At 54.0% G+C, this 13,039-nt stretch overlaps 1 protein-coding gene across 1 annotated transcript in view; it reads right to left on the minus strand.

Annotated features, from left to right (window-relative positions):
- Positions 1-724: 724 nt before the first annotated feature.
- LMX1A (LIM homeobox transcription factor 1 alpha) overlaps positions 725-13,039 on the minus strand; it is a 39,784-nt gene continuing 27,469 nt past the window's right edge. Inside the window, exons 4-9 of the mRNA XM_057383004.1 lie at positions 5,718-5,950; positions 1,823-1,992; positions 1,593-1,670; positions 1,427-1,496; positions 1,133-1,303; positions 725-926 (exon numbers count right to left, since the gene is read on the minus strand). Coding sequence (XP_057238987.1) covers positions 766-926; positions 1,133-1,303; positions 1,427-1,496; positions 1,593-1,670; positions 1,823-1,992; positions 5,718-5,950 — 883 coding nt within the window. The 3' untranslated portion in view covers positions 725-765. The remainder of the gene's footprint in view (positions 927-1,132; positions 1,304-1,426; positions 1,497-1,592; positions 1,671-1,822; positions 1,993-5,717; positions 5,951-13,039) is intronic.

Below are 13,039 nucleotides of genomic sequence, written 5' to 3' on the forward strand. Positions count from 1 at the left end.
ATAACGTTTATAAAAAGTAAATTATTTCCTCTTATAACTTAAGTGCATTGAGTATTTCCTTAAATATGGTTCACACTGAAAATAAAGTTACTTTTGCTGTACAGTAAATTTCTGATAGACTTAGAAATAAACTTTGTTGATACAATCTGGSAGGTGTGGCCGCGCGGCACTCCCAGCCACGCGTGCCCACGCACACACACATCCACACACACAGCCCYGTCCTCGGGGACAGGGACAATGTTAGGGGTTTCTAGCTTTCTATATTCGCATGGGAACATCTATCTCCAAAGTCCCTATGTTTAAGCAGCGAGCGCTCAAACGGGTTGAGGGAACAGAGGGGTAAAAAACCCCAAACCCCGCAGCAACATTTCCCTTCGTGCTCCCCCAAAGCGTTGTCAGCTTTTCAAATTYCAAATTTTTCAATTCTCARTTTTCAATTTTGGCTTTTCCAAAGGTGGGAAACAGCACCGGGATGCTCCCGTGGGAGAACCCCCCCTCCCCCTGCAAAAACGAGAAATCCGCGCCCCCGTTTGAAATTTGAAAAATCCACTCGCCAGCTGCAAAAACTGCTCCTGTCCCTAATCCTAGGCTCCTAAGAGAAACATGAAACTATGCAACCCATAACTTAACTCGCTCCTTGGGAACCCCAAGCTACAACATTATTAGACGGCATCCCCGCAGCGCTGCTCCCCTCCCTCCCAGCCCCGGGAGCTCCGTGGCCCCTCCCGGGATGGAGGCTGCCCCGTGCCGGGCACCACGCCGCACTCAGGAGGTGAAGTAGGAGTTCTGCATGGAGTACAGGTGGTCGATGGGGTTTCCCACTCGTGCCTGGAGCGGCCCCGCGTCCGCCGTGCCCAGGAAGCAGTCGCCCAGGTTGCTCAGTGAGGTATCGTCGCTGTCCAGGTCGTGGAAGAGGGGCTCGGCACCTTGGRGAGCAGGGAAGGGATGGAAGGGGTTCAGAGATTGCTTCTCCATGGAATGGGTTCAGAGCCTGCTTTCCCCTCCAGCACCTTGACAGTGCCCCGGTACCCCCAGCTTGTGCAGCATCAAATATTTAGGGGTGAGGAGACCCCACCACAACCCAGCATCTCTTTGAAGGACAGAAGGGAAAAGGCCAAGCCCACAGCCCTACCGTAGGGGTGCATGTGGTCTCCGGGCATCTGGGGCGGGGTGAGTCCTTGCCGGAAAGGGTCGGAGCCGTAGACGCTTTGCTCCATGCCCAGCAGCTGCTGGGGCGGGGGCAGGGTGGTGTAGGGGTTCAGCATCCCCTCCAGCCCCGCGCTGCCGCTGCCGTTTGTCTGGGCTGCAAGATAAGGGCGAGTCATCAGCRCAGTCTGGCTGCTGCTTTTTGGGTGGCTGAGCTCCCTGGGAAGCCTGGAGAAATGGGCACACCCCAAGCACGGGGAGAGCTGGGTGAGGGGTGTACCTGAGCTCAGGCGCTGTGTGTTTTGCTGGTCCTGCTGCTGCTGCTGCTGCCTCCTGGCGAGCTTCTTCATCTGGGAGAGGGGGGAAAAGCACAGTGAAATCATCCTCTGGTCCAAGCCAGGAGAGAGGGAGCCCCAGCAGTGGGTGCTGGCGTCCCTGGCACCCACCTTTGCCCGCTGGTTCTGGAACCAGACCTGCACCACGCGGACACTCAGCCCCGTYTCTGCTGCCAGCGTCTCCCGCACCTGGGAATGAAGAGTGACAACAGCGTCTCAGCCTGCTCAGCTTTCCAGGGGCACTTGAGGAGGGCTCAGAGCAGTCAGGGCCAGTCCTTGCCCAACACCGAGCACATCCCCAAGGGGTGGAGGCAGCTGGGCATGGGTCCATCTGCCCATACCTTCCTGCAGGGCTTGGAGGAGACCTCGAACGATGCCTTGAACGCCCTRCGCTGCTGCGTGGTCAGGATCGTCCGCGGCCGCTTGGGCCGTTTGTGATCCTTCCCATCCTCAGCGCCCTTCCCCGAGGCCTGGCCCAGCTTGCAGATGCTGTCCTCATCATCACTTTTGCCTAAGGAGGGAAAAAAAAGCAAGTCCTTTACAGACAACAAGCCACACACACCGTTTCCAGCATGATCAAAAAYAATCTGGGAGATTTAAAACAAGCTGGGGATCTTCTTGTGAATATGTGTGAGAAGCTGAGGTTTGGGGCTGGCTGCTCCATGGCAACAGGGAGAGCTACCATCACTTGAAGTTTGTGGCTGCTCAGTCAGCAGGTGTAATTTTTGGGTTCTTCTTTTCCCCAACAGTCTGAGCAGCTGCAATTTTCCCAATGTGAAACCCCAGGACAGCTGATTTTCCCAAGCACTGGGGTGCACCTCCCTGCTGCTCTCCACCACTCAGGGCACAGAGCCTTTGGGCAGAAACTGCTCCAGGAAAGTGGGCAGTGCCTCTTCCCAGCCTTCCTCATTTCCATCATCATCACCACCAGCCGCTGACCTCGCTTGCTCAGTGTGTGAGGRCAGTGATGCAGCTTTGACAGCGCAGCTCCTTCCCTCTCACAGCTATAAACCATTCACAGCCTTTTCCAGAAAGCCCCTGCACTGCTCATTTGGGAATCAGTAATGGAGCTGAGGTTTGATGTGGATGCACGGCTGGGCTTGGCCCAAGTCCACCCCGAGGCTGCTGTGGCTCTGGGAGATGGGGATGGACCAGGGAGAGTGAGCTAGGCTCAGGGTAATCTGTGGTGAAAAGGGGCCAGGCCAAACCCCAAACCATAGATCATACACACCAGGAAAGCGTCAATCCTCACTGGGAATGGGGAATCCCACCAGCCCAGGTGGGAATGGGGAAAGATGGGAGCAGATCTCCAGGGCAAGGGGAGGCAGAGATCCCAGTGGAGCAGCAAGAATGCTCAGAATGCTCCCAGGCACCTGAGTTACCTCTTCTCTCCACACTGCTGGGCTCTCTCCTGGGTTCCAGCCACACAGAGACCTTCCCTGGGAGTGGGCTGGGAAGGATGGGGCTGGGAGAGCTCTTCATGCTGGAACCCCTGGGAACCAGAGCCCAGCTCCTGCTCACTCATGGCACACCCACAGTGTGCCCACAGCAATGGAAAAGACAAACTGGTGTTTTCCTGCATGTCCCAACCCTGCAGTGGGTGTGAGACCCCAGCGAGGGGAGCCCCAGGCTCTGGAGTCTCTGATGGCTGATGGGGCTGAGCAGTGGCTGCTGCCTCCTCCTCCTTCCCAGGGCCAGCTCAGGCTCTGCTCTGCTCTCAAACTGCCACCTATCCCGGAACCTGCAGGAGTTTCATTTTGATGGAAAGGCAGGGATTTTTACAAATCGTGGCAGGAGGAATGTCAGCTGGTGCCTGCACCCCACTCCAGGAGGGTGCAGAGCCACAGACTCCATCAMGTCCACGATGCTCAAAGCCCACTCCAAGGGGGAAAACCCGCTCAGAGCAGCCTCTCCGAGCCCTCCCCCTGCCAACACCTGCTCCCCAAATCCCTCCCAGTGTCAAAGGGAGAGAAGCAAAAGTGAAGCCGGATTTGGCGGGGTATTACTTTTAATTAACTCTCCCTTTCAAGCCTTTCCCCACCGAGGAGGGGGGAGAAATTAATGAGTGTCTGGGGCTGCCCTGACGTCACCTGGGAAGGGGCCGGGGCGGTGGATATTGTGCGGCGTGCCCTCGCCCCGACCTGCCGAGCCCACATCCCGCCGCCGGGGCCGGGACATTCCTCGCTCAGGAGGATTTAGGGAGAGCAGAAACGTTAGGACGCTTTTAATTGGAAAGCGGGGTCCTCTTTCAGAGGGGCTTGTTTACTTAGGCTGGGCGGCGGAGGCTCGGGGGAGGCAGTAATTGAAGCGAGGGTTTGGGAGATTACAGACAACATATGGCTCGCTTTTTATCTGCGCTTTCTCATAAAGTGGCCCTTGGTGTGCGGCGGCCGGGGGGAGGGAGAGAGGGAGGGTGGGGGGCTTCAAAGCAGCCGGGGGGGACAGGGAAGAGGCTGGACAAGCTCATCACACGCTGCTGGGGAAGGGATCCAGGATGGTGCCGGACACCGCTCTGCGTCTCCCGGCAATGGGATCGGGGGGACGCAGCAGGACGGGGACAAGCTGCCACACTGAGCATCCCAGGGGATGTGCACCTGGGCTGGTCCCTGCTGTGTCACCGTCCCCAGAGCCGTGTGACATCCCAAGACTGCTGGTAGCCACCAAAAGCAGGCAGGGCTGGCAGTGGGGCCAAGCTTTGGGGTCAGAGGCTGCCTGGCCATGTCAGGGGCTTCGGGTTGGGTTTCCGACCAGYCAAGGGGGTGCCGTGCCCTTTTGACTCCCACGCTGGCCCTTTGSATCCCTCAGGGTTCAGCTGGAGTTTCCACCAAAATAAGTCTTTCCCCTGAGGTTTTTGCTGAGCTGAGCTCTGGGTTTGGCCRGAGCCCCTGGCAGCGGGGCCGGACCGCAGGCTGATGAGTCGCCGGGGAGGAAAAGCTCCCCAACCTTTCCCCAACTGCCCTTTTCCCCCACTMGGAACAATCCCAAACCATTGTGGCCAATTTGCTTTCCCTTCTGCACGACATCTCCTCATTGGTTCCTATTTTAACCGAAGGAGTTTGCACTTCCCAGYGGAAAAAATAGAAATTCTTCAATCAGTGAAGGACTTTCCCAGGGCTGAGGCAAGAGCCAGTGCCAGTGTGCCGAATCCTCCTGCACTGCTGCCTCTGCAGCTCCTCCAGCACTGGACCATCCCTCACCAGCTCCCCCCAGCCATCTCCTCCCATCACMTCACTCGATTTTTTAAACACCACTGTTACTTGTGGTGAAGATTTTTCTCTCCTGAGTGAGCAGGGTTGCAGAGCTTGGACAGAATCTGGCTCTCGCTGCAGAGGAGCACAGTTTGAAAGAGAAATRYGGGCTTGRGGCAATTTTTGCTTCATATCTGCAAAAAACCATAGCCATCCTTTCATCCATCCTCTCCCAGCTACAGCACTCAGGACAGAGTGCACCAGGCTTTGTCATGTCTTTGCTTCACACCTCAACCACACACTCCTAACCTTGATTTCTCTTTTTTTTTTAAATCTAGTGCTTTGCTCCAGCAGGGAAAAGACAGTCCCACTTGGCCCCCTCAACAGCTGCTGGCAGCCCCTTCCAGAGCAGAGAATTTCAAAGGTAAATCCTTYCCCTCCACAAGGCAGAGTCTTCCCCAAACAGGGATTTCAAGGGGAACTGAGAGATGCAGGTGGGAGGTTGCCAGCCTGGTGAGGAGCAGGGCTCTGTGGGGATGGTGCTATCGTGAGGATTTCTCGTAGATCATCAGATCATCTCCACCCTCGCAGTCCCCAGCGCTTGTTATAAGAGGGGTGAATAGAGCAGAAGCAGCTCCCTTCTTGTTCTCGGCCCTTTCACACTCCCAGGCAGGGCCAGTGTGGGCCAGAGGAGGGATTTTGCCCAAGGTGGTCAGTGTCCAGCTCTCCCTCCCACACCTGGGGAAGCTGTAGCCCCTYGGGATGGGGTGCTGGTGCTCTGCCCAGACCAGGAGCACAAACCCTTACAGAAATGATCTTCAGGAGATGGGATGGTCCACGGAGCATCCTCCAGCCCTGCAGCCCCTCCCTGCTGAGCTCCCTGACCACCAGGGTGGGAGAGACCGGCTGGAGGATCCAGTGCTGCTTACGGAGCTTATCCTTTCAGACCAAAGGGCAGAAATTCACCTCCAGACCACCCCCCACTCCCACCCCAGGGGCCTCGGAGCGGGACCAGCCAGGGAGACGCCGGGCGCGGGCGGCCCCTTACCAGAATCCGACAGAGCCGGGCTCACCAAGCTCAGCAGCTCCCGCTCCTTCTCGTAGTCGCCCTTACAGAGCAGCTGCCCCTCCTTGAGCACGAACTCGTCGCCCTTCTGCAGGCGCCGCTCGCAGACGCAGCAGCAGAAGCAGTGCAGGTGGTAGACGCTCTTCTGGGCGCGCATCACCAGCTCGCTGGGMGCGATGGCCTCCAGGCARCCTGCACACTTCACYGCGAACAGCCTGCGGGAYRGCGAGAGACAGCCCRCTGTGACAGCCYGCTGTGACAGCCCAGTGACATCCCGCAGTGACATCCCGCACAGTGTGTGACCCGTGGCGGGGAGATGGGCACCAGCACAGCGTCACCGTGTCACCCCCTTGGTGTCCGTGTTGTGTTGGGGGACTGGGCACGATGGCACTGGCACCCCACAGCTGGATATTACAATAAAGTTATTTACAGAAAAAAATTGATAAAGCGTTGGAATGGGCTGCCCAGAGTGGTGGTGGAGTCACCATCCCTGGATGTGTTTAAAAAGAGATTGGATGTGGCACTTGGGGCCATGGTTTATTGAGGTGTCAGGGCATGGGTTGGACTCAAAGATCTTGAAGGTCTCTTCCAACCCTAGTAATTCTGTGATTCTGTGTGATTCTGTGATTCTGTCATTCTATGATTCTGTGATTCTGTGATTCTGTGTAATTCTGTGTGATTCTGTCATTCTGTAATTCTGTGTGACTCTGTGATTCTGTGTGATTCTGTGTGATTCTGTCATTCTGTGATTCTGTGTGATTCTGTGTGATTCTGTGATTCTGTAATTCTGTGTGATTCTGTGTGATTCTATGTGATTCTGTGATTCTGTGATTCTGAGATTCTGTCATTCTGTCATTCTGTGTCATTCTGTGATTCTGTGTGATTCTGTGATTCTGTGATTCTGTGATTCTGTGACGGGGACGCTCGCCCTCTGCCAATGGGGGATGCTGCCTTTGGGCCAACTTCAGCAGTTTTGGTGATTACCAGGTGCTTACCATGAATGTGGTCAAGCGATGAAGATCCCAATATCCAGGTGCTCCATGTGAAAAAGAAAAGGTATCAAACCCAACAGCCCAGGTGCCATCACCACGAGGCACCACATGGGTTTTATCAAGACAGCAATAGGGCCAGTGAGTTCATCCATGCTTGTGCACCCACTGTCACTCACACACAAACCACCCCATCCCTCCAGCCTGGGTCACTGGAACAGCCCCATTCCCTCTTGCAAACACATCAGGAATGTCTAATGTGTCATACAAATCTCCAAGGCAGCAACTTTGGGGTTAAGGCCAGTGACARACAGAAGACTTGATGTGTCAAAAGGAAAAGAGAAAGCTCAGCTTGTTCCTTGACATTGATGTGACAGTGTTTGAGGCATCCCTAATTAAACTGTTCCCAGATTTCAACACACTGGCTTTGGACTAAAAAGCCAATAATAATAACAACAGCAATAACATTTTGGGTTGAAACAGAGCCTTTCTTTCTCTGACTTTAAATGTCCTTACTGACAATGATCAATGATTTACAGCTGGGGAAACTGAGAAGAGCAGAGGTGGCAGCATTGGTGTTGGCTTGAGAGGGCTTGGAGGCACCTGGAATTAACCCTGGGCTGGGTATTTTCAGTCAATGAGATGTTTGAAGGTATCAAACCAGAACCTCTTTGCCACACCCCAATATCTGAGTTCTTGTCTTGGACATCATAGAGAAAAAAAMCTTACTGTTTATTCAGTCTTGTCTGAAATATCTGTGGGAACTGGACATTAATATTCCCCYGCCTTGGTGCCTTTGGCCCAGAAAGGGAAGTCAAAAGTCAGCACACATCCTGCAGGGGTTATCTCCGAGCACTGCCCGAGTCCCAGCCTGGGGACTGCTGCATCCAGTCTGGCCCCAGAGAGCTTCCACCTCCAAGGTCCCCATCCCATGTGTCATCCCTGGGGAAATTTGGGGGCTGGGGAGGGGACAGGCAGCCCTGCAGCCACCAGCAGGCTTCCAATCTCATCTCATTTTTTGGCTGTTACAAAAACCCACAGAGGAAATGTGCTGAATCAGCCCCATTCCGACAAGCAGAGGACCAGATGTGTGCAAAACCCTCACAGGAAAACCATCAGAAAACGGGGATCATTTTAAAAAAGTGCCTGCTCCCTCCCAGATTTCCCCCAAACGGTTTTGACAAGCATGAGGGTCTGGTACAGCTCTCCTCATGCCAGCCAAACCCTGGGCACGCTCAGAAAAAGGTGGCATTCCCAAAGAAGTAGGAAAAGGGTTTTTTAAAGCTTTTATAAAACACTGTTGTCACCACAGAAAGCGGGAAAACACCAAATCAAAAGTGGAGGTTAGGGAGTTTATAATTCCAGATATTGCCAAGAGTAGCTTTAATTTTTCTAGATTCAGCTTTAATTTCCCAGGTTTACATATAACTGCCTGTCTCCAAGATGTATTCCCAACATCCTTATGASTGCCCTGGGAAGAGAGGGATGAATATTCCCTTGCAAGCATCCCTTCTGAAGGGTCATTTTTTTTCTTGTTCCAGCTCAAACACACACAGGCTTGCATTAATATTTCTGCAGTCACTTCATCTTTAATTACGTCTCTTTTATGTCAAGGCGGAGGCGATTTGTATTCATCTGGCAACACATTCTCATCCTGTTTAAATGATGTTTAAAGCCCTACCTGTTGGGATTACCAACTGCTCTCAGTAATAAAATATTGATAAGGTATTACACTGCTGCCATCTAATCTCCACGAATGAATGCGCCCAAAATTTGTTTCCAGGGCGCTTATTAGAGAGCCACAAACCTTTGCCAACCAGCCAAAGGTGGATGCAGCAACCAAAGGTGGATGCAGCAGTGGATGTTTCCAAGCCCAAAATGTGTTGTAAAGCAGAAAGCTGTGAGATTTAGAYGGCTGATATCAGACACTTAAAGCCATCACTGAATAAAGGGCTTTATTCCCCAAGCAGCTCCCACTGAGGGATGCCAGACAGTTCAGGTGTCTCTCACTGCCCAGTGCAGSACTGTCCCACCCCTGGGCAACATGATATGCACTGAAATCCCCACAAAAATCTCCTCCACAGTATGAAACTATAAAGAGCTCCTCATAAACACACAATAAACTGAGACCTCAAGCACCAAAAGGTCACCAAAAGGCAGAAAAAACACAGTCTGTCACAGGTAGTAACGGAGAGGGAGCAAAGGGTCTGCTGGTGTCCCAGCTCCCTGGACACCCAGCTACTCCACGGGGATTGGGGAATAACAGCTTCCATGGAGAAGCCCACACATGGATAACCCCCCTGGGAATAACCCCACCAGCATATATAAYCCAGCTGGAACTGGTCAGCCTGAGATGGAGAGGAAGGAAAATTTTCTTCCAGCACCAGATCTAACAATTAATTTAACGTTTTAACCTGAGCAAGACACGCCAGCCTGGATCCAGAGATGTTTTCCTCCATCTCTGGGACTGTCACCTCTGTGCCCAGCTCCCTCCTTCTGCAAGCAGGCTGTAGAGCAAATGCCATCTTTTCTCCCCTCTCTTTGTGCCTCCCTGCTCCTGAGGAAGGGATTTTGAGATCCATTTCCCTACAGGAAACAGCCCAGATGAAGAGAAGGATGGGYTCTGGAAATTCCACTTTAAACCAAAGACAAATTACCATTCTTCAATGGCCGCACCTTCATTTACGCCAACCCAGGGATGTTTCTGCTCTCAGCAGAGGGTTTTTTCCTCCATAACCTGTGTTCCAAAGCTAATTCTGGCCTGACTAGCAATGCTGGGTTTGTTTAGCCAGTGGGAAGCTGACAGGCACAAAAAACCAGTGATGTGAGCAATTTTTGTTACAACACATAGCCAACTTAAAAACTGTTCTGTTCTTGTATTGATTAATTTGCATTTTTTTGGGTTTTTTTGTTTTGTTTTTTTTTAAGTTTAGGTCCCTTTTGAAGTGACAAGCTGCAGTTTTGAAGCAGAAGGGGGCTGATAGTGACTTTCAAGAAAACCTCGAAGCAAAATTTGTGGGCATTTTCAAGAGCGCAGTGTTTCTGATGGCGTTACGGGTATTCCCCAAGATGCAGTCCCTCTCCTCCACACCATCCCTCTTTCCCAGAAAAGCACCCCAGACCTCTCCTTTGGGGTTTTCCATCCACACAGCACCACAGAAACCTAGAAATGTGACACAGACCTCTCTGGGGTGCCGCATCCTGTGTCCCTTCCCAGTGGGCAGCCCCGCTTTCCCAGCGGAGCCACCGCGGCCCCCGTGTCCCTTTTTTGAGGTGACAGGCTGAAAGGGGCCGTGATTGACGGGCGCTTCCCGGCTGCCGTCTGTCTGCGTGCCCCGCATGCAAACGCGGCCCCGCCGAGCCTCCCGGGGCAGCGACGCCGAAATTAAATCGTGACGGACAAACCTCGATGGCCGCGCCGAGAGATTCGGTCCGGGCGGCGGGGAAGGTGAGGCAGCTCCGCGGGGAGGGGAGGAGAGAAAGATGCTTTCCTCTCTCCCTGCCTGCACCAGGGATGTGCTGAGAGTGGTCCCTGGGAAGCCCTGCCGGGGCTGCCCGCAGCTGGCACAGCCACAGGGATGCTGGGTTTCCAAAATACCTGTGCAGAAAACTGCCCAGCTCATCCCGTGCTCTCAGCACGGCCCAGGAGGAGCCTGAGGAGATCCTCACTAACCCAGGGAGTTCCAGCCTGGCCACTCAGAGCCATCTCCAAGTGATGGATCCCACCGTGGCCAGGACTTTGGCACGGGCATGAGCCAATGGCCACGTGTGGCACAAGGGGAGGAGGGCAGTGAGCGTAGGGAGGGAGGACACTGGACTGAGCTGTGCTGGCACTTGGTCATCTTCTGACTCAAGGACACTGGACTGAGCTGTCCTGGCACCCGGTCATCTTCTGACTCACTGTGGAAGGGAGACAGCAGCAGTGGGTACACTTTGAGAGGCTGGCAGTGGAAAAATGCCACTTGCTGTCACCCCTGTGCCCATGGCTTGGGAATGAGTGGCTGCCCTGCTCTGCTGGGCTCATGTCACCCTGTCCCCGCTCTGGCCTTCACGTCACTTTGTCCCTGCTCTGCTGGGCTCRTGTCACCCACAGCTGCCCTCACTTCYCTCCCTGTGCACCCCAAGCCCTCAGAGAGCTCTCCAGTGGGACAGAGCAGGGATGTTTTCCCCGGGGCTCTTCTCCTGACCCTTCCCCGTCTCTGGGCTCCCTCCCCCCCGAGGCGGACAAGTGTTCGCTTTACTGCCTGGCAACGGGGCCGGGGCTAAGCTTGCTAAAATATGAGTGTTTTTTGGCTGGAGTACCAGAAGGCTGCAGTCCTACAGAGAGAAAAAAATTGAGCACTCCATGCCATGGCTCCAGAAAGGGGGAGAATTAGGTTTCACACCGAGCAGGCTGGACCATGGCATTCTTTAGTTAATGCTTAACAAACGCCCAAACAAAAGCGGCCAACTTCGCTGCATGTTTGTAAAATGTATTCTCAGCAGATTCGGGTTTATTGGAGAATTCACTCGCTTTGCAGCAAGTGGCGTTTTCCTTTTTTTTTTTTTCCTCCTTTAATTTCCCTTCTCCTCCCTCCCCCCCAGCTCAAGCCCTTCTCATTCCTGCTGCCTGTCCTCTGACGCTCTGAGGGGCATGGCAACCGGGCTGAAATGGGCTTATTTCACCCCGGGGGCTGATGAGAGCTYGCCTCCACAGCCCTGGGGTGCAAGTCCTCCCCGGGGTCCAGGTGAGCTGCTGCTGCCAACAGGGAACAGGGAGTCCAAAAAGCCAAACCTTGGCCTCTTGTAGATTCACCCCTGAGCAGCTCAGTGGTGGCTGCGTGCTGCGAGAGGCCAGAAGAGCGAGGAAAGGAGGTGAAATCCTGCTTTTCACCTTTCTTCACCTAACCCAGCTCTCTTGGGGTCACAAGCAGCAGTTCTACCCCACTGTGCCACACATCCCAGCCCTGCACTCCTCCTCAAAGAGCCCATCCTGGCAGAGGATGCCAACAARAACAGATTGTTCTCAAAGGAAAAGCCAGTGATGGCTGAGGAGGGGGCAGCCCCATCCAGGGATCCCAGAGGCTTTGAAAGGTTAAATTATGGGGTCCACGCATGGGTGTTGTGCAGGAGCATCCCTGAAGGAGCTCCTGCTCTRTGCCTGAGCAGATCCCATGTCCCTCCTGGAGCCTGGACAGTGGCAGAGGACACCGGTGATGGGGACACGCTGGGGAGCTGGTGGCAGAGAGGAAAGGGGGGCAGCAGAGGAGAGGGGTCGATGCCGAGCTGTTTAACCCTCCTGTTGCTACATGGGAACCATCCGAGCTTTCCCAGGAAAGGGCACCTTTGCCCCCGAGTCCTGGACAGGGTCCAAAAGTGGTCACTTAACACCTCCYGGAGCCTCCAGGGACCACGGCGTGACACGCAGGGGCACTGCTACAATGATGGGGTTAAGTAAACAGACAAACGAAGCCTTCCCAGCRAGCGGCCGCTGCCAAAACACACCAGCAGCCCTCGAGCCTTCCCTGCTTCCAAGGAAAAGGTCGAGCAAGTGCACATCTTCCAGGGCTGCTTTGAGCTGCTCCATTTCGGATCGAGGACGCATTAATAAGACTTTCACCARCAAAGTCCTATAGCAGCTGATGGCTCTGTGTCCCAACAGGAGACTGATAAAAACCCTCTGCTGGTTGCAAGAGTGGCCAGAAAGTGGTGTCCTGGGTGAGGCCAAAAGGACAAGACCAAAATGCTGATTTTCCTCCCCATTTCCCTAAAGGCTGTTCTTTTTGTGTCCCCCCACCCTCGATAACGGCGTGKAAYGTMAGTCCCAGTACCAACTGAGCACCAWGTTTTGGAGGCAAGAGGGACACAACACCACGTCCTGAGCCCAAATGCCATCCCAGCACAGCCAACCCAAGGATCGTTCCCACCCAGCCCACAGCCCAGCAGCTCTGTATCCAAGCCGTGCATCTCCCACCAAGCTGAATTTTGAGCAGCGACCCCCCTCACCCCCCCATGCCCCCAAGAAAACAAGGATAATTGAAAAACCACAATATCACTAGTCAAATTTAATATTGAGAGTGAGTGAGCGGGAGCCAGAGGTCAGAATTAATTACACCCCACCATATTTCAGCACGCTGCTGCAGCTCCGTGTCCTTTCCTTGGGGAGCAGTGCTTCCACGGAGAGGTCGACAGACATTATTAGAAAGGACTGATTTAAACGTACCCCCAGGAGCTTTTCAGCTTGTCTCTTCAGAGCCTTTGTTTGTACTGAGATTAATGGAGAGGCAAATGATGGAAAAGCAAAGTCACCAGGAGCAAGAGGATGTGCCATTGCTG

The sequence above is a fragment of the Malurus melanocephalus genome, unplaced genomic scaffold (assembly GCF_030028575.1).
Source record: "Malurus melanocephalus ecotype Western Australia unplaced genomic scaffold, MMel_1.1 scaffold_601, whole genome shotgun sequence".
Taxonomy (NCBI): domain Eukaryota; kingdom Metazoa; phylum Chordata; class Aves; order Passeriformes; family Maluridae; genus Malurus; species Malurus melanocephalus.